This window comes from Tyto alba, unplaced genomic scaffold, assembly GCF_018691265.1.
Source record: "Tyto alba isolate M040663 unplaced genomic scaffold, T.alba_DEE_v4.0 Super-Scaffold_9, whole genome shotgun sequence".
Lineage (NCBI taxonomy): Eukaryota > Metazoa > Chordata > Aves > Strigiformes > Tytonidae > Tyto > Tyto alba.
In genome coordinates this window covers 13,267,702-13,289,185 of record NW_024881330.1, presented here as the reverse complement: position 1 = coordinate 13,289,185, position 21,484 = coordinate 13,267,702, and the positions used below count along the sequence as shown (strand labels likewise).

General features: G+C 36.5%; 1 protein-coding gene across 2 annotated transcripts in view; it reads left to right on the top strand.

Annotated features, from left to right (window-relative positions):
• The window catches only part of FAM91A1 (family with sequence similarity 91 member A1), a 28,078-nt gene extending 6,996 nt beyond the window's left edge, over positions 1-21,082 (top strand). The window contains exons 7-24 of one of the 2 annotated variants that reach the window (XM_042785924.1): positions 1,043-1,133; positions 3,400-3,462; positions 4,525-4,631; positions 5,403-5,441; positions 5,547-5,659; positions 6,588-6,706; positions 7,116-7,228; positions 7,426-7,512; positions 8,257-8,389; positions 9,077-9,225; positions 9,676-9,810; positions 11,946-12,059; positions 12,977-13,049; positions 14,243-14,392; positions 14,905-15,012; positions 15,301-15,424; positions 16,467-16,536; positions 17,942-21,082. In XM_042785924.1, coding sequence (XP_042641858.1) covers positions 1,043-1,133; positions 3,400-3,462; positions 4,525-4,631; positions 5,403-5,441; positions 5,547-5,659; positions 6,588-6,706; positions 7,116-7,228; positions 7,426-7,512; positions 8,257-8,389; positions 9,077-9,225; positions 9,676-9,810; positions 11,946-12,059; positions 12,977-13,049; positions 14,243-14,392; positions 14,905-15,012; positions 15,301-15,424; positions 16,467-16,536; positions 17,942-18,118 — 1,965 coding nt within the window. In that variant the 3' untranslated portion in view covers positions 18,119-21,082. Of the gene's footprint in view, positions 1-1,042; positions 1,134-3,399; positions 3,463-4,524; positions 4,632-5,402; positions 5,442-5,546; positions 5,660-6,587; positions 6,707-7,115; positions 7,229-7,425; positions 7,513-8,256; positions 8,423-9,076; positions 9,226-9,675; positions 9,811-11,945; positions 12,060-12,976; positions 13,050-14,242; positions 14,393-14,904; positions 15,013-15,300; positions 15,425-16,466; positions 16,537-17,941 lie in introns of both variants that reach the window. The other variant, XM_042785923.1, reaches the window with a different exon arrangement.
• Positions 21,083-21,484: the final 402 nt, after the last annotated feature.

The following is a 21,484-nucleotide window of genomic DNA, read 5'->3' as shown; positions in this document are numbered from 1 at the left end:
TACCTCTAATTTTGGTTGAATACAGATAGTCTCTGAAAACAGGGACTTCCTTTGTGTAGAATACACCAAGATTATGCTGCGGGTTTATAACAACTCTTTTATGGAAATAGAGATTGGAACTGATGGAAATTGTGATGTTTGTTTTGTTGAAATATTCTGCCCTCTCCCTCCTGTGTACTTTTTTACTACGTACAGTTCTGAGGTGGCTTTGTTTCATCTAATTTGTGGTAACTATTATGTGTGATAAAGTGCTTTGCAGTGAACAAGCAACAAAATAAGTTTCCCTAAATTTTGTATTTAAGCCCTGACAGCTCAGTTTTGACTGACTCTTCGTTGTCTGTATAATTAGAATCAGAATGTTAGTGGACTTTCTTTGGTGTGTTTTCATTGTTTCTGCTTCTCGTGTCTCCTTATTTTTTTCATTGTTTGCACATGAAAAATTTGTGGGCTGATTTAATGTTTCATCCTTACTCCCATTCTCAGCAGTTTCTTTTTACAGTCAGCTAGTCATTTCTTCTGGATCTAATTCCTTCTCTGTAAGTCTTTTGTTTAAATTAGAACATATTTAAAGCAGCAGTGGAATCTTTTTTTGACTACTATTTGGAATATCTTAGGCAGTGGCTACTTATCTTCTGACATCCCATCAACCCAGAGTAGTCAACCTGAAGCACATTACTTTGATATTGTAATGGACCTCTTTCTAGAAATCTTCCAATTGTGTGGCTGGACACTTGGTTTGGAAGTTCTAAAGAGCAAACCTATCACACTGTGGACTTCATTTGCCAAATACCTGTGCAATTAAGTACTGTTCCTAGAGCACGCATAAAATTGTGCGGAGATGAGTAAAAAATTTTAAGACTTTAAATGGAACTATAGTGAATTCTTTAATGCAAATGTTTTTATTAATAACATGGGTTACTTCCTGTATTCTTATGTTACTTGTGACTGATTTGAGGCTGAAATGTTTGGGATTTTTTTGAGTGATATTAAGTAAGTTGCATAGACTCAGTTCTACAAAAAAGTAATGATTTCTTTTACCTAGATTTGTACTACATCAGAGAAGTCTGCTATTGATAAGATAATTGATTCAGGTCCTCAGCTTGCCGGTTCATTAGACTTCAGTGTAGTTCACAGTAAGTTTTTAATGAACATTCCTTATATCTTTGTGGATCTTGCCTAGTAAATTCTGAGTGTAGTGTCTGAAAACTAGGAATAAAAGGGGACGTAGACAGCTGAAGCATAAGAGGAGGTGAAGGAAAATACTCAAGATCTTGTACAGACTGCAGTCTAGATCCTGTAAATGGTTTAATGTTGAGCAATTAGCAGCTGTTGCTCTGCTATTGTTCGATTCAACAAATTGTTTCATTAGAAACTGTCAGATTGTGGGGGAGGGGGATGTGGATCAGGACAAGAGAAACTAAAATTAAAAATGTCAGAGTTGGTAATCCTAGGTGGTAAAACTTCACTCCTTGCTTTTCAAAGAAGGAGGGCCTTTGTGATTTTTGTACTGTTTGAAGACCATAAAAATGAGACTTTAAGAGGTTGTCTTCTTTCTCAAAGGTCTGCAATTTACTGAAAAATGGTGTGCATGTGTCTCCCCATGTTAGAGTAACAAGTATTAGATATAGACAAATCATATTAGGCGAGAGAGTACAAATTTACTAAGTCCTCCTTGAGAAGTCTGTCTGTAAATGCATAAGGCTTGGCTTACTATAGGCAGTCAAACCTGTGCACTGTAATTTTCCTAAGAAATTGAGGCAGAATTCCTGTTACTGAAGCAGAACAAAACAATAAAAAAAAAGTGGGGGGTGGGCAGGGAGGGAGGAGGAGAGGGAAAGGGAGGTGAAATTCAAGCTCTGGAGTGAGTCTGAAAGAGTATAGAGCTTAAGAAAATTTGAATTCTGAAAAAACTTCATGAACTTTCTCTATGTGGCCTGGTATTGCTTGTGGGACTGGCTTACAGCTCAGGTTTAGCAGGATCTAGCATACCTTTCAACCCTAACTCATGGGTAGAAAAGAATGTACAGACCATTAATATATGGACTGCCAGTAGGATGGGATTTTTATGGGGAAAAGAGGACAGTTTAGTACAAACTACAATGTCATAAATACATTTCAGGTACAGTAAGTAAGGATGTATCAGCTATGAGAGCTGAATTGGAAGGAGAGACAGTAAAAAGCACCCTTAGCATGTTGGTGGCTTGTAATGTCATCTTGATCCATTAAAGCTGGTTGTTGATACATACCAGTTTGCTTAGCTGAGTATGTGTCACTGTCCATACTGAACAACAGTTGTATCAGCATGAATGAACTCAGGTTAGTTGTTGGTTTAATGCAGGCATTGTATTTAAGATCTGATTGGGGGTAGTAATTTTACTAGATATATATACGCATGTTATATCTGGGCTGAGTGCTGTGTGTGTGAAACATCCTGACAATTCTACTTCAGGTGTTTAGTAACACTTCACCTGAGGGTTGTTGGTACAGTTCCACCCCAATGTAATGAATATGGTGTAGATGGAGTGATCTTGGGTAACACCAAAGGAACCACTGACAATAAATTTGGCTTATTTTATACTGTGTAATTTAGGTTTATGCTTTACTGTTAGAGTATAGCTGTTACAAACCTTAGATTGTAAAGAAAACCATGCTGAAATGCTTTGTCCTTCCTTAAAAACTTCTCCCTGGCTTATCTACTCTGCAAAACTCAGCTGAGAGGCTTCGCACTCAAATCTCATGTTGGGAAAGTGTCATTTAAAAACCTACTATATTATTGTCCTTAATATATACAATGTCCATCTATATGTGCTGCAGCTATGCTGATACCTGAAGTGCCCCAGAATTTATTTTTTCAGTTGTATAATACGACTTGCTGTGAATATGTGTGGGTAGGACATGTGAGGACCGTCAGAACTGATGTGATTTAATTTGTGTCCTTGCTATGAAGTGTTCGAGTTCTAGCCCAAGTTAGGGGAAAACTGAAATATAGCCATGATCCTCAGCTGACAAAACTTAATACGGGATAAAAAAAAAAAATTACTTCTTGACAGTACAGTGATGATGGTGAAAACAAAATTAACATTTAGACAGAGACACACTCATCTTTGTCAAATGTAGCTGCTTCAATCTGTGGTCGTTCTGCTGTGCTGTCCTGAAAGTACTTGTGGAGCTCTAAGAGTACTGCCTCAGACTGCAAGTAAAGAACTCTGGTTTAAGATGACACCTGTTTAATATTGGATATGGTTTATTGATCCCTGCATTGCCAAGTAATATTCTACTGCAGAGGCTATTAAGAAAGATTACTTTAAATTCTGAGTTGGCTGGTGGAGAAGTCTACTTTGTATCATTAGTACTCTGGAAAGTGCTTTTTTATAAAATGATGTGCTTTTATTTATAAAGGTTTGTATAACAAAGGATTTATCTACCTTGATGTACCAATATCTGATGACAGCTGTATAGCAGGTTAGTAACTATTTAATGTTGTTATAGCTTTACTTTCTGGGTTTCATTTCAGTTATCTTGTAGTTCTCTGTCTTGGAAGCTGTTTGTCCATATGCATGAGTTTCATTAAAATATTTTGAGCTATGAAATTTTTTCCTGACTAAATGTTTTCGACCCTATTAAAACACTGGTTTTATTCTATATGGGATTTATTTCAGCTTGAATTCTTTGGTTATTTTATATATGTATTTAGGTAAAAGAATCTCATCTTAAAGGGTCATGGCATGAATTAGTAAGTACTCTCCTATACATCTGTAACGAAAAGAAAGAATAGCATAGAGACATGTAGTTGCCTTACCTGAAGGACATGGGTTTTGGACTTCGATTTTCTGGACAGATACAACTTTTTTAAAGATACCGGTTCCATTCTTCATTGTCACCTCAATTATAGGCACATGCTGTGTCTGGGGACTATGTAGGAACTTAAACTAGCACAGCATATGGCTGCCCTTTGAGCAACTGCTTATGCTATGCTAGGTCTCAGGGGTTTCTGAATTCAGTATAATCTGCAAAGACATAACTTGTTTGGAACCTGGTCGTGCAGAAGTACTTGTCACTGCTGTAGTAGAGATCAGCTAAGTGAAAGTCCTCTAAATACAAGAGACGTATTGCATGGATGACAGCTGTGGGAGTCTCGGCTATGGAGTGTATGGGTAGGATGGGTTTTTTGTCCCACTCCAGTCAGAACCATGATTTAATCTCCATTCATATTACAAAATAATTGTATGGGTTGGATGGCTGGAAATTATCTGTAGTGGATGAGCTGGAGACTGCAAGGCTGTGACGCGAGGTAGAGTGACTTTAGTTTTTATAAGAAGACATGTTGACAACTATTACTTTTCTGAAGGAGTGGGAGGACTTTAAATACCATATATACTATCTTGAGGATTTTATTCTTTGTGACTGGGAAATCCTCAAAATTATAAGTACTATGAAAATAAGTGTAAATTTATTTTTCTGGTTTTATGCAGTTTCGGTTTAATAAAATTACCAAATTGTAATTTCACATGTAATTCTTTTTAGTGCCACCACTTGAAGGTTTTGTGATGAACAGAGTGCAAGGTGATTACTTTGAAACACTCTTGTACAAGATATTTGTTTCGATAGATGAACATACTAATGTCTCAGAGGTAAGTAAAAGTTACCCTGTGTCAGGGAGATAGGAATATTTAAGTGCCAAAAGCACATTGATGAAAATACTTAAGGTAGAGATGTGGATTGATATCAAGTGATTTTATTTAGAGGTATTGTCAGGCTTAAGATCCAACCTGTTTCCTTTAACTTGAGTGTAATAGTGCTTCAGGCTTGAAGGAGTAACTTCAATTCAGTGAAACAATTCCATCAGCTGGAATGAATTTGTACAGGGGCAACTAATGTAGACTATTTTATACAAGCTAGAACTGGAACAGAATCTGTTTTGCTAGTGTGAAATAAAAAATTTAAAATTTTTTTGATTTGGCAGTGAAAACATGTAGAACGTTGGCTTAGAGCAGGAATGTAACTTTTGCATAAGTATTTATGTATTTAATATGAGAAATATGTTTTCATAAGGTCTTATTCTCTTGGGGGATAAGCACCTGAAAAATACCCATTAAATATAGCCAGGATTTGTTTTCCTCTTTATGTGTTTTTTGATATACATGATTAACCCAGAAATTACACAGTGGAAGATAACCGTATATTTCTTTTGCATACTTTCAAGTGGGACAATTATAAGACTTCATCCCCTTTTTTCATCACTTCTGATGAAGACAAAATGTCTTCTACCAGTACAGTTTGGGTTTAAAAATAAAGAAAACCAACAAAAAGATGCTGAAGCCCACAAATGGTGAATTACCCAGCATTGATAATACTGTATTGTTGATTCTTGTTTGTTTTGTTTTTTTTTTTTTTTTTTTTAGCTTGCAAATGTCCTAGAGATTGACTTATCTTTAGTAAAGGTATGTGTGTATAATGCGTTTTTTGAACTTTATATGGGAAGTTCACTGTCTTGCAACCTGGTTTCATACAGCAGTTGCTTACTATGTGTATGTGTATTTCTCCAGAATGCTGTGTCCATGTATTGTCGGTTAGGCTTTGCCCATAAAAAAGGCCAAGTAATAAACCTGGATAATCTTCATCCATCATGGAAGAATGTTCCTTCAGTAAACAGGCTGAAGTAAGTGTCTTAATTCTTTCACAAGGCTTACTTTTCTCTTTGAAGACAAAGCTTAGAACCAGAATCTGATTGTAAAGTTATTGGTTGCTTTCTTTGACCTCTGCAACAACAGATCTCACTTGGCTTTCGAATGTGTAAAATGACAAGAATACTTGATCCTCTTTTGAATCTGAGGCTAAGGGGTGGTAATTTACCTTGTAAGTTCAATGTGCTACTTTTTGTTGCTGTTACTTAGTGCTGGCTTTTTGACTTTTAAATGCCTAGTTTCCTGCTTTTGAAGCAGACAGGTGTACATTTGCTTTAAACCCCTGGTGCCAGCAATACCAGCTGTTACAGTGCTGGTACAGAGACAATTTCTCTTGGCCCTGCTGTCAGTGAATATGTACATAAGGCTTGCTTGCTTGCTGTCAGGTACCACTGCTGTTCTGTCACTGATGCTCTCACAGGTATGTATATCTAGATCAAATCCTGGAAAAGTGAATTTAATACCAGTCAACAAAGGGTTCTCTGAGTTGGAGTGCCAGGTTGCATTAATTAAGAATTGTCAGGCACTTCTAGTTCAGTATCTATTAAGCCATTTAAAATGACTGCTATGCTTGAGTTTAATACTAATTCAGACTGTGAGAACAAAGTGAATTAGATTTTTTTTTTTTTTCCTGTTGGATTCTTCTTCAGTGATGGGTGGTTTGATTTTTTTTTTTTTTTTTTTTTTTTTTTCTCCAATGTCTTTCTCAATATCTGGTATTTTCAAACCCCCAGATAAACTTTTCTACTGAAGCAGGACTCTGAGGTACATGAAGCTTGACTGGTTTAGGGCTTAGGAGTATTGAAAAGTATGTCTGTGCATGGACTACTAGCACTAGAAGGCAGAGATACTTCTCTGGTGCTACAGTGACCAATAGATGTGGATTTTAATTCACATTAATAGGAGTACTTTGGACCCTCAAAAGATGCTGCTTTCATGGGACAGTGGGGAAAACAGAAGTCCTGTACAGGAAGCTGGGTCATCAGCCACAGATACAGATACCAACAGTCAAGATGATCCAGGTTAGCATTAACAGTAAATTTTAATATGTTAGGATCAATTATTTGTGTATTTCTGGAGTGTCATAGGCTGTAAAGGGATCTAAAAACAAGTAAAAATCAGATTGTGCAGATCCTTTTTTATATGGAATATACAGTGGGGGGGAGGTGGTGTTTACTTGATTTAAGTCTTTAGCCAAATACCTTTTTTCTGAAGATGAGGCTGATCTGTATTACAGATATCAATTGATGAGAAGATACCAACTTCTGAATTAAGTCAATCAGTAGTCTATTAGTGATAAAGGAGTTCTGTTCTACTCAGTATAGCAATAATTAACGTTTTTTTCATTTTAATAGATTTGTCATAAACTTGATGATTTTATTCTTAAGTAAAACAAATGTGATCATCTGTTTTCTTTTTGTTCTCTATTAGCTGAAACAGCCAGCATCAGCAGCCTGAATCTGTCTAGTGGACACACAAAGCGTATTGCCTTCCTGTTTGATTCTACTCTCACTGCCTTTTTAATGATGGGAAATCTTTCACCAGTATGTCAAAGTTGTTCAATGTATCATGCCAAGAATAATTATGTAGAGCTTTAAAATATTTGACTTCAATATAATACAGCTGTAATTATTTAAAAAAAATTCTGTATTGTTTGTTAAGAAATGTTTTTGCTTAATAAAACTTCTACTTGCCCATTCCATTCTCAAAGAATTAAAACAGTTTTGTTTTCCTATTCCAGAACTTGAAAAGTCATGCAGTAACTATGTTTGAGGTTGGGAAACTGTCAGATGAGAGTCTTGACAGCTTCTTGGTGGAGCTGGAAAAGGTAATCCTTTACATGTTCGACCAAATGCTTTTTCAGCACTTGAAGTGTTGAAGGGGCCAAAACTCCCTAGTTTTTTCATTGTGTAAAACTGTTTATTTCGCAATACAATGGTAAGAACAAGCACCTTATACAAACTTAAGTGAGTCAGTTAAAATGTTTTTTACACACAGGTTTGTAGTCTAGTGACTTTCAGGGACACCTTGTGCATATGTATGAATGTGGTGAGTCTGGTGAGCAAAGTGAGTTCGTGACCTGCATTTGCAGGTCTGTGTGTACACACACCTGTGTTGGGGCTTGTTCAATGGAAATCACTTCCCTTTTAGAAAGGTGTTAATATTTCAGAAAGTCTGCCCATCAATTTTGTAGGAAAATTTGACCATTATGTGCCGGAATGTTTAACCTATCCAACCTTTAAAGATAATTCTAGAAGGACAACTGTTAATTGCTGTGTCATTTCATAGCAGGCAGGAGGAGTGGACATTTAAATCCTTTTACCTGAAGATTGAATTGTAGTTCTGATTTATAGATGATGTCTTTGTGTACTTTTTTTGACTATTTGACTAGCATGGGCAAGACTGACTTTTTATTTAACAGTTGCTGTAGATCACATTTGCATATAAGCCGCAGAGTTCTTACTCAATTACAAAGCTTTAAAATGCTAATTTGTTAAACTTTTCTTTTGTGTAATTGATGCTTGTGGAAATGACCTGTCAGCTGTATGCGTTTATTTTGTTTCTTGTTTAGGTTCAAAGCACAGGTGAAGGAGAAGCACAGCGATACTTCGATCACGCACTTACACTGAGAAACACAATACTGTTTTTGCGGCATAATAAAGATCTGGGGGCACAAGCTGTACAACCTGATCAACCCAGTAATGGTACTGTGACCACTTTTGAGGAAATCCTTCTAAGTATGTTTACTTACCTACCATGGACTCAGCTTTCTGATAAAGCTGCTATATCAGAAAGCAATTTATGTCCTACTTGTTTAAAAATACTTTGAAGCCAAAACATCACTTTTTGATCATGCTTTGAGCCTGCATTACTGGGTTTGCCAGTTGAATGACAGATTTGGTTGCCAAGGCTTGGATTTAACATCCAGAGCAACAGGTTAGAGCATAGTGATGGCAAGACAAGCTGAATTTGAGGAAAAGATTGAATTCAAATAGTGTGCTTCTGAAGGCCATAATAAAGGAGTCGTCGTTTATTCAGAGTTGTTCTGTCAAATAAACATTTTTCAAGTCACGAAAGGGAGTGTGTTCATCTAATGGGGCTAGATTTTTATTTTTAAAATCTTACCCAACTTCCTCACTACCTCTGTGCTTATTTCCTGTGATCATTTGGCTGGTGAGGAGCAAGCTATAGTTCTGTGCTAGACAACCCTGTATGACTGGAATTGCTGAAATTATATATAGATTTATTAAAATTCACCCCAATAATTTAAAACTTAGTTGTGGAAAATGTTGTATTTATGACTTAGCAGGGGAGAATGGAAAATCTGAAATGTTTTGGGTCGTATGTTCCATCTTAAGTGATAATTTAAGAATCTTATATTTTCAACATAGGGCTTCCCTTGGACCTCTTAAGGTGTGAGAGTTTGCTCGGCTTGGATCCAGCTACCTGCAGCAGAGTTCTCAACAAAAATTATACTCTGCTGGTTTCCATGGCACCACTCACCAATGAAATTCGACCTATTAGCAGCTGTACACCCCAGGTGAAAAAATACTGGGGGTTTTCCCTCCAGTATCTAGCCATATAATATCTTCTTAATAGCTTTGTTTTGGATACATATGTTCGATGTCCCTCTTTAAGTGACTCAGTTATTGGCATCTATAATAGTATTGCAATTCATCTAAAAAAAAAAGTGTTTAGTGAGGAAAAATATGAATACTTGTTAATAAACAAACTTAATTTAATAATTTATCCAATGACACCTTTTGATCTTGAATTTATATTCATAGAAAATACTTTATCACTTTTCTGTAAGGAGTCTTGCAATACTAGACCAAGTACCTAGAATATCGTCAGTAGCAGGGTAAATTTGAATTCTTGTTCTGCAAAACTAGATTTATATTTCTTTAAAACTGCTGATTCTTAAATGATATCTGTACATATAGCAGTTCCAATATTAAGTTTTCTAATTTCTTGAATAATCTCTTTTCAGCATATTGGGCCTGCAATACCAGAAGTCAGTTCTGTTTGGTTCAAACTGTATATTTACCACATTACTGGACAAGGACCACCCTCTCTCTTGCTCTCTAAAGGAACACGTCTTCGAAAACTTCCAGACATTTTTCAGGTAGCTTATGCATGGATTTCTTCTTCCTCCTCCAAATATTTCAAAGATATGCTGTATGCTATTTAGGGATAACAGTTGAAGTTGGAGGTAACAATTCATTGTAGGTGATATACCTTTTCTAGAAGGAAGTTTTATATAGCATCTTGGTTTGTTTTTTCTAGATTCTGAAAAAGGAATGATACTTGTGTCTCTCCTTTTGTCACTATGTGACTCCAGTGTATTTGATTCCACCGCTTTCAATTTTAGTGTAAAATGTGGTACTGCAGTGACTGTGAATATAAGTTTGTAAGCCCATCCCTAGAGTGTGTTACGAAGATGTAGAAGAGCTATATGAAAACACAGACACCTAATATTTGTGCTTTTTCTAGTATCATACAAGAAAGGACACTTCTACATATAATTTTGCCTGGTTTAGAAGATTGCTAAGGTGATCACTTCCAGTTTGTCCACTGTAGAAATCTGTGATTTAGACTTTGAAGTTTTAGGCTGTAATTCTCCTTGCAGTTTAAATGACAGATTAGGTCTTCTTAGTCCCCGTCTCTAGTAGTGGCTGTAAGTAAGAAAAATAAGCACAATATGTAATACTTTCTCTTAAGACCCTTCCAGCCCTACCCATGTTCTGGTCTGGAACTTCCTGAGCTGTATGTGATTTTGTGTGTACTGAGGTTGTGACTGGAATTCTTGTCTCTTCAGCGATCAGTTGCTCTCCCAGATTCCTTCCAGCCTTGAATCCACCTAACTTTTAAGCATCCATACAGTGCTTTGTCAGGGAGTCCCACAGAAGAGTGCAGCTGATCAACTTGTGCATGAAAGACTTCAGATGCTGCCTTCTTTCATTCTGTCTGACATGCTAATAAGGACAAATGTGCCACAAAGGAGTGCTGTTAGGTATTCTGTATACTGGGCAAACGTTAGGTGGAAGTGGTCATTGCAACTTCTAAATTTGCCTGAACCAAAAATCGTTGTATCCATTGACTTTGATTTGAAATGCTGCAGATGCTTAGCAGTGTTTGTGTCTTGCTGCTCACAGTGGAATTCATAAAATAATACTGTTCAAATTTGTAACTGCAGAGAGGCTTCCACAGTTTTCATCTCATTCTGAATAGATACTTGAGGAGCTGAATATATTAGAATGGTATGGAGACATTCAGAGGGGGATGTTCATTCTTTGGTGTGCCCACATCAGCAGTCATCACTGGCTCTAGAATTTGTGGATGCATTTTCCATTCTTCAAATCTCTTTGGCGTGTCCCTTCCCTTTCCAAATTAATAAATTTTGTAGATACCTCTATTTAGAAGATTTGCTTTAAGATAACATAGGATTAAGTGTATGAAGGCTTCTAGAGCAGAAGGCATTTTGTAAGGCCATTGGTGATGAGCTTGATTCAAACCTTAGTCTGTCATTAGTTTAAACAACCAGTAAATGTATGGATCGTGCACTTTTATTAGTAAAAAGCTTTCAATGTGGTAGCCTTGGAAAACTTCAATACTGCTTGAATCTGCATGCTGATAAGTCAGACTTTCTTGTACTAAACAATCTCACATTCTGCACTATCACAAATTTGAGCTTTTTCTCCTCTGCGTGCATATGTGAATGCTTCTCTCCTGCTACTGTTTTGCAGTGTAATTTTCTTAGGGAACTGTTAAGACCTTTCTAGAAATGTTATGGAGATGCAGGGGAATTCAATCTTGAAAACTGAGAAACTGGGAAATTACTTCCTACTCAATGTTTTTGTCTTCCTGTCCCTCCCGCTTGGATAGGTATTTTGGGGACTTAGACATCTTTGTTCTCTGACAGTGTTAGTTTATCTAGTTTATATTTTGCTTTTAAATTTGTGGGATAACTTTCATCTATTTGCTAGGAGGCTTCTGCGATGTCCACATAGCTCTACAGGAGTTGGTGTCAGATATCTCCTGTTCAAAATAGCATCTTAACATTGAGGTTGGCAAAATTCTGTCTTCACCAGGAATATGAACACGAGTGATCCTTGGTACAAAGTATGACACTGTAGAGTTGTAGTTACCTGTGGTAACTTCCTAATTGTAACAATATGGTAATCCCTAACTCTAGTATTTCACTTTATGTGCTTGGATATTGCCCTACTACTGTAAATACTCTTAATTTCTCTCTTTTAGGGTTATGATCGCTTATTAATAACATCTTGGGGTCACGACCCAGGAGTAGTTCCTACTTCAAATGTGCTCACAATGTTGAACGATGCTTTAACACATTCTGCTGTTCTAATTCAGGTACAGAGTACTCTGTATAAATGATGAAAACGTGCATGATTTTTTGAGTTAGGCTGTTACATTGTTAGTCTCCTCTACCATATAGGAGAGCTACACTTTTGTGAAGAGTTGAAAAATAGGTTTAGCTACTGGAGACAGTGTTGGTATGATTCAGTGGTGGTTAAGACATGGGTTTTCAACTGAATGCATATTATGTGTGCATTATTGTATTATGAGCAGACGTAATAGAGTTTTCCTAGCTAAAAATGAGATGTGGATTTATGACTGTTGGAGATACAGGAAACTGGAATGGAAGTGAAGAGCCCACAAGGTTTTTATACCACTGCTGTCTAAGGTAACTGGGATTATGAACTGTTATTCAAGAATTGCACTTTTTCTAGAGTGCTTGGTATTTAGCTAAAGTATGAACAAAACATGCTCTTTATCACAAACAGCAAAAATAGAATGGGTTTGTCTGTTTGGGAGAAGTAAAATAACTTCCTCTTCTCTTTCTTTGGTTCAGCTGAACTCTCGGAATTAATCATACAAATAAATAGATGTTTATTTTAACAAACATGAAATAGCACATTCTCAGAGGCCCATGTGACAGCCTTGACTGCTCAAAAATGTTCTGCGCTTAGAGGTGGAAACTCTGTTTTGTTCCAGAAGTGCTCAGTGATTAGGAAATCCATTTATAGCCAGTAATTGGTATGAAACGCTGCTCTTCCTCACCGAAGTTTAACTTCATTGTGTTTACTCACATACATTTTATTTAATTACTGATTTCAGCTAAGCAAGAACTTTAATGTACAAATATCTTGATGTGCTTATTTGTTTCATCAGCTTGAGATGGTACTCCTTAAAAGAGAGCATATGTAGGACTGAGCTAAGCTGATGAGTATATTTTTCTGTTCCTAATTTAATTTCTTGATATTCAGGGGCATGGCATGCATGGAATGGGCGAAACAATGCACATACCTTTTCCATTTGATGAAGCTGAGCAGCAGGGAGGTAACTGACTGTTTTTAAAGTGATTTCTGCCCCACCATATTTAATTTTCTTGCACATTACCTTGTACAGTAAGGTTGCAATAATCCTTTTAATACAAATTTTCTTGGAATTACGAGTCAAATGAAATGAGAAAATTGAAAGAATATTTAAATGGTTGACAAGTCTGTTCTGAGCTTGGATATGGTCTTCTCCTTTCTGTTCTGTCCTAATTAGAATGTATTTTCTGGCCTCCTCTCCTACCACAGATGTAAAGTGGTAACTTCCACAAACACCTCTGAATCTTTCTTTGTGCATACTTGCTTATTAACTGCATAAATTAGTCTTCCATGTATTCTATTCAGCCTATTTTAACTGTAGGACAGGTGAGACCAAAACTGAACATACTTACCTTAATTAATAGCAGTAGGAACTATTATGGAGGTTTTTTCCCCAGGAGGAGCTTTCATAGTAAAATCTCCTATTCCTTCAAAGTCTGCCTAGCTCAACTGATTTTGAAAGACAGGAATTAACATGTTCTGAAATACTCCTTGATGACTGGCACACAAGCTTTGTGTAGTTGAGGCCATAGCCTTCCCAACTGAGAGCTGTCATAAAAGTATGAATTTCCAGATACAAAATGTAAAATGACTTGAACTACCACTTAGAAAAATCTGGGCCAACTAGAAGTAAAGCTAACTTCTTAATTTAGTTTTTACTAAGCTCAAAATGAGTTACTTTTATATTTGCTCTCTCTGGGATGTCTGTTTTCTCCTGATGATGCTAGGTGAAAAATCTTGAAGGCAGAATCTATAATTCTAGCATGAACAACTCAATGTTGAAACTCCTTGTTAACCTCTAACACTGTATTCTAACTCTTCAGAATTTCAGGTATGTGGAACTGTATCTTGTACTGAATTTTCCTAGCTGAACCTTGCCATCTCTGCTGTCTGTATGTGTCTGTGTGTGAGAGAGAGATTGTCTTCTGTTTGTATTTTTCTTTCTCCTTCGCTATAAAAGTACCAGTTAGTACTTGGTGTGGGAAGACTGTGATCACTTATGTGTTATCTGAAATTTACCAATGTGATCATTAAGATGGAGCAGTACAAGAGAGGAAGATCTCAGTAAACTCACCCTGGCCTAGAGATGAATTTATGGTTGTGGAGGAGGCTTCTTGTAAAGTAAGTTGGAATATGTTTTTTTTTTTTTTCTACTAGACTTCTCTCGTGTGAACATGGGCATTCATACGGCTTTAAAAATACTGAGAAACAAAGTAGACTTGCAGCACTTTTGCGGCTACGTCACTATGTTGAATCCTTCAAGTCGTCATGCTAACAGAAAGCTGAGTGATGCTTCTGACGGAAGAGGTTGGTTACCAATAATTGTATTTTTTGGCTGTGTTCCCTTGATTTTGCATAGAATCATTTTATCAAAGGTGAACAAAGGATTAAATTCTTTGATATGGAACTCTACAAGATATTATCCAACACAGGTAAAAACTTATTTTGAGTGCAAATCTTATTGGCAGTAGGCTTATTTCCTAATTCTTCTTTGTGACTAGCTCAGAAATAGCAAATGCAGACTGGAAAAATCACTGGACTGGAACAGTCAACAGAAGAAAAAAAGAATAATTTCAAAATATTAGAAGTAAATGGTGTAATTTTTATATGCCAGAACTTAATCTTTTGTAAGTGTGTTGAGGATCCCTAAATGACTCTTCAGTCCTAAAATGAGTCAGGCCTTATGTTTCTCCATATTCCTTCCTCCGGTTTTATAGCTGTATGGTCTTTGGGCAAAGCTTGTGTGATGTTCCTTACATAAGGTAGCAACTAAATTTGTATTAGGCTACGTGTTTATGTAAGAATCACTTTACCTTTAGGAGAGGCTGAACTAGCGTCAGGATCTGATGTGAATGGGAGCACAGAATCATTTGAGATGGTAATAGAAGACACCTCAATGGATTCTGCAGTCAAGCAAGGCCTTGAAGGTAAAAACATGACAAATGGCTTGTACTAAACATTTTCACTCCAATGAGATACCTTGTTTTTAAGGATCTGAACATGTTGTTTGATTATTGTCTGGGACAAGTGCAACGTTAACTGTTCTTTCTCCTTAAAATTTGGATTCCCTTAAATCTGTGAGCAGTTCACTAAATGAACTGTCTTAAAAAGTACGAATGATCCAGTGGATCCTGATCTGAGAACTGATTCTGGAGTCAATATTCTTGCTTTATCTTTTCTTAAAATTTTGTTGTCTCTTGGTTTTCTTTCTGTAGTACCCACAACAGAATTGGAATGGGTTCCCCTGGAATTATGCTTTGGCATTCCACTCTTCAGCTCTGAGTTGAATCAGAAGGTCTGCAGAAAAATTGCCACTCATGGATTATGTAGAAAAGAAAGGTGAGCTGTAATTTATCAGCTACAGGTTTAACAAATCGTGTTTTATGTCCAGAGCTTCTGCAAAAAATGATACCTACAACTCGATGACTGTAAGAGCAGAACTGAGCTAAGTTTCATAGAGCACCTAATTCTAGTGTAAGGTGGTTGCTTTTTGCCTCATATATACCAGTTATAATGTACAATCTAGTAGTCCTTAGTTGTGGTAAGATTAATATTAGGGTGTTTTTCCAATTTCTGTGAGGCAAAAATTAATTCTTTAGTAAACTGTCTATGAACAGATCGGGAGGAAAAAGTAAATTTGGGTGCTTTCCTACTCATTTCCCCTTCCTAGCCTAGCACAGGCTTTCTTTCCTCCACTTAGTTGTTCGGGGAGGAGGGAGGGAAAGCTTATTGGTAATGCTTTGATGTAAAATGCATTTAGCTCTTGTGGAAATTCTCTTTATTTTTATCTTATTTGCTAAGTTTAGTCATGGCTTCTGATCAAGGCATCTTTGACTTTTTACTGTAGCTTTTCTTTATGAAATATTACTCTTTCAACAGTGGGATTTTGGCATTTGTTTCTTCTGTTTGGTGGTTTTTTTTTTTTGTTTCTGTTTTCTTTCTAGGGCATGGTTTTGGAGTCCAAAAATAAGGCTGCTTGAAAACACGGCTCAGGGATTTTAATATAACAGTTGACCTGCTTTTTAAGTGTGACACTAATCTGCTGCTTAAAAGTCATGTTACCAGACTGTCCTAGATAAAAATGTGACATGATAAAGTCTACTGTATTAATATCTTATGTAAAATATCATTTTTCAATTGCAGTAGTTTCACATTAGTGTGATGTAAATTGTAGGGAAAATGGCATTTAGCTGACTAGACTCAAGAGCACATGAGACAAGCACCTCTTCAGTGATGACAATATTATCAGGCTTTCTGTGTAAAAGCTTTTAACTTTGTCATATGATGTTAGGTACTACTAGAGTTACTTGTGAGAAAGTCACTATTGTGGTACTTGTAAAAATTCGTGCAGCTTGGACATAATTTCTCTTGTTTTTGACAGCCTTCAAAAGCTCTTACATTCCAGTAGAAAGCTGTCTCTTCAGGTCCTTAATTTTGTTCATTCATTCCAGGTAAGGAGCAATAACCCAGATGTAGATAATTCTGTATAGTCTGTCAGCTCTTTTTGCCTTCCTACTTGCCATTCTTGGGTGTATGGAAACATACATGGTTTGTTTTATTTGCTTTTTCTTTAAATGGTAACTGTAATAAGAGAACTATCAACCTCAAATTCTACTGGTAGTAAAAAGTGAGTACTTCCCTATTCCTTTTCTAGCCTTATTTAATATTTGTCTCTAACTTTTGTGATTACATCTTGTGTGCAATTAGTTTCATTGTTTATGGGACTTGCAAGCAAAACTGTTCTTCACTCCTCCTGTTGTATGACAGTCTATTTTGCTGGTTAGTAACCAGCAAAAACTGTTAGGGGGGTTTACTGCACACCATGGATATGCTAATCTTTTGCAATTTTATCTGCATCTCAAGTCAACTGTGCTCCCTTAGGAAAAGAACTAAATACATTAACATGTATTTCATACCAGTTACTTTCTGCACTTGTCCTAAGATCCTCTAGAACTTGGTGTTGAATGAGTATAAATATGAAAAGTACATCCTCTGGGAGGATTTTAAGAGCATAGCTAGAGATTAGGGATTTTGTGTAGCAAGTAAGGAGGAATAACAGACGCCAGGTCTGCAGCCTGCTATAATTCTGTGTGGAAGTATATGCTAGCAAGGCATGTCCATGTGTATCATGGAATCTGCATAGCTGCTTATGTCTTATGATACTTTTCTCTAAAATTCTGTGTTTTCAGTAAGGTAAGGAACTTTCAGGTTACATAACCAGGTAGTGTTATGAATGGTGTGATCCTGAAACTGCTGCCTCATGAGAATCTTGGAGATTCCCAGTAGATTTGAAAACTTGAAACCATCTGTCAAACAGTATCAAGTGAGTCCTGTCCCAATCTCTTAAATGTTCTCTCTGAGATACACTTTTCTTGGTGACGGTCATAGAGAGACTAAAAGAAGGTACTGGAGTGATTATTAAGCTGAGAAAACCAAACTTCTTGGAAGTAAAACTACTGAAAATACAGTCAAGTCAGTGCCTCCAAATACATGTACACCTCTTAGCACAGTATGGGATAAATACCAGTTTGATAACTGTCCTGAAGATTTTGTAGCTTTACATTCATTTTGCTAGGTCTTTCATTTGAATTTAAGCCTCAGGCTTCCCAGAAGGTTTCTTGGAAGCCAAATAGTGCGTGCACAGATGCAGCTGAGGTAAGCATAGGTTTGTTTCATGCTTCCTTTTATTTATTCTGCCTTTATTTTCATAATGGTTTGGTATTTATTGGATTAAAATAACACACTTCTGCAACACTAAGTGTATTTGCTGATTAGATTAGCCTGTCATATTCTACCTGTTAAATCCTTTATTGTTTGTCTTGGTTTTAAGACGCTTTTTCTTTCTTTTGCTTTTAGGAAGGTATTTCAACACTGGATCAGCTCCATGATGCTGGTTCTTCAAGTTCGCTTTTGCAGCCTATTTCTGCAGATATGGGTGTTCCACTTCCTGCCAAGAATCTCATGTTCAAAGAAGGTGTATTATCTGAATGGAATGGATGGTCCCCTTCCTCAGTTTTTTTTAACCACACCTAAGGAACAGGTTAAATAGGGATTCTCATACATTGATCACTAAATGCCTTTCTTCTATTATGGTTAATTCCTAGTGCCAACCTCTAAGAAGTGTACTGCTGCTGCAGCATAACCCGTGTAAAAGTAGTGTTCCAAAAATGTGTTGTGTTGCAGTATTGGGGAAGTGCTTAAACAGTTTAGAACTTGTTACTCATTACTGCATATCTTGCTGCAACAGAGAGCTTTTTAGCTGTCAGCACTATTTTTATCTTGAGACAATCTTTCTTTTGTAACTAAACACGCCCTTTCTAGGCTTTCTGATGATTGTTAAATTTCTATGCTGTCACCACAAAATTGCAATAGTAGTTTTCTATGTTCGTTACTCAGACATAAATTCTGTTTAGTTTTGTACTGTAGTACTGAAAATCTTTCTGTATAAAGGTAAGAGATTTGGCTCTTCCTCTGAAAGCTCAGTGATATCAACTGTTTAAAAAAAAAAAAAGTATCATGGTGACATGGGGCATTAAGAATTGTTGAGTCCTGTAGTTCAGCTTAACACTGGGGCCTTGACAAATCAGTACAACAAAGAGATGTGATGCTCACAGAGGCTGAGTTAGTGCAGACTCGAAGGCCTGCTGATGACAAAGGCCACTCCGAAGACGAGTGGTGCACTTTCATTGCTGGCAGAATTTGATGGAACTGTGGAATTATGAAAGGGCTGAAGTGGTTGGCTCTGTGCATGGGGTTCTTCATGATAATGGATTCATCTTGCTCTTTGTATGAAACCAGGAGTGTTTGAGATTTAGTCACACTGGGAGTCAGTCCTCCGTTGTTACTTGAAGCTGGTGATTCCTTTGGGAGAACTTGATGTCATAAGTTGAGTTTAAGTGGATAACTACATCTGTCCTGTTGATTAGCGTTTGAAAGAACAGAGCTCTTGATTTTTCGCAAGTCATTAGCAAAGGAAGGTAACAGCAGAGGATGTGTAGGCAGAAACTTCTCGGAATCTGTTTTCCTTTAACTACTAGCTGCTGATTATGACAAACATCAACAGTGAGCCGTTTCATCTAAAATCATGTTCTAGCTCTGTTTGTAGGGCGTGATTTTATGTAGCATGATTTCACTTTGTCTATATTAGGCAATAACAACTTTTTGCCAGCTTAGAGAAAGTCTGTCCCATTTAGTACACAAGGAGAACAAGAGATGTAAAATGTTAACACTTTTAACCCAGCTGTCTAAAGTACTCTATTTACTGGAACTGCCTCGTTTTAAATAGTCACAATTAAAAACAAGACTTAACCATCCTGTCATTACTAGCCTACAATATGTAATGGACCAGGAATCTATGGCATAGATGATGTTGGAAAACAGCAGGAAGAAAAATGGCAATATTTAGGTTTGTATCCTTTTCTGTATGGCTGAAGAAAAAACATGGCAAAAGTCTGAAAAGGACAAACATACCGCGATAGGATAATGCAGTGGCTTCAGTTACAACTGTGAAAATTGCGTTTGGTTTTTTTTTTTTTTTTTCCTTTGCTTTATATACATTCCTAAAATCTCAGTGTAGGACTTGCGCTCCAAGAAACTGGAAGTCTGTAGTACTTCAGTTTGGTCAGTGCTGCTTTCTTACATCTGTTTTATTTTTGTTTTTTACCAACAGCAGCTGAATTTAGTATTTTGCGTATATTACAGGACTTGATTATAAAGCTGATCATTTACACTACAGTGACTTTTGTACTGGATGTGCATACTCTCCATAGCATTTTTTTTTTTAAGTTGCCTTATTTCCTTCAAAATAAATTAAAGAGTAATTGGATGTCAATCTGCTAGAAGTGGCAGAGGAAACATTTACTGTGAGAATTGTTATGTGGAGATTAAGCCAATATCTAGCACTGTAGAGGAACTAAGCAGTAGATGATGGCTTACACTTTCAGTACTATAGATGTTACATTTAGTGCTACAGTGAGCTGTAGTAGATGAGCTAGTTTGGCGTACTGTATCGAATTTTGCCATGCACTGTCTATACTAGTATGTAAAGTGATGATAGCACAAGTTGTATGAAAGTTTGAAAATGGATGAAAATTTCTTATCACTGCATATTCTTCAGTGTTACTAAGTGAAGGATACCCTTTGTTATTAGGTTGACTAAAGTAAAGTTTCTAAATAAAAGTAGCCTGCTCTTCAGAGTTGTTTAATACCCATAAATCTTACAGTTAATGGTAAGAATTCCAGATATGTTGCAGTTTTTTAGAACTTGAGCCACTCTAATCTAGGTGCTTCAACACTAGTTTAGGAGCTTAAGTGTTCAAGTCTGCATATCTGAAGTTTATTGAATAGATTGCAACCAAAGAAGTTCATAAAATACCTGAAACTCATCTACAGCTCCAGTGCTTGGGATGGTCCAGAGGCTTTACTCAAAGTATGTGACTTTTGTTTTAAATATGGTGTAAAAAAAATAAGATCTCAAGAGATCTTCATACCAAAAGAATCTATTTTATATTGTATTGCAAATAAAGATGAATTAAATCAATTTCTTCAGGTAGTTTTATTGACAGTGGGGAAAATCACATGCATTACACATTGTAAAGCTGTTTTAAGTTTCCATCTTCAGCGAGATTTTTAACTTGCAGAAGAGAGGTTGGCTTTGTGTTCCAGCACAACCCAAGTAGTATTCGGTCTAGATGGATATACCTGAAGATGTTCAGGAGCCAACTAGAAAGTATTATGTTTGTTTTCAGGTTTTTTGATCATGACTTATTTCATTTTCTCCCCCCACCCATTGTTCTCAATTTTTCCTTCAGTTTCTTGTTAGTTCCTAACAGTTTGTATTTTGAAGGTTTTGAAGTACGACTGTAACTGAACACAGTTGTGTTCTTCTGGTGTGACATTGTTAATATTATACATTGAATTGTACAAAGTCTGTGTTCAAATAAATTATTGGCACATGTATCAAATGTTTACAAATAAACTGTGGTGTAGGTCAAACCATGCGCAGAATCCTTCACATGCATTTTTCTTCTTGGGCACAGCACTACAATGTCACTCTTGTCACCGTAGTGCTCAAGACTACCAAATGCCATCAAAATATCTTTTTCCTTTATGCGTGCAATTCTGCAGAAATGCAGTTTTACCAATGGAAACCCTTTATTTTTAGTGTAGTCTTTTCCATAGCATATGCTTAACTTCTAAGGAGAAGGGATGATACAAGAGGATGGTGTATATTGTCTCCTACAGCCACAGTCTGAACCTGTAGTGTTTGATACTAGATATTTAAAGACACTTGTGCATGTGGTGTCTTACCCATTTTCTTTGACTACAGACGTTTTTGACTAGGAACTTGGAAGAAATGAGTTCAAAATTGTTATGTATTTATTAAAAGTAATCCAGTTT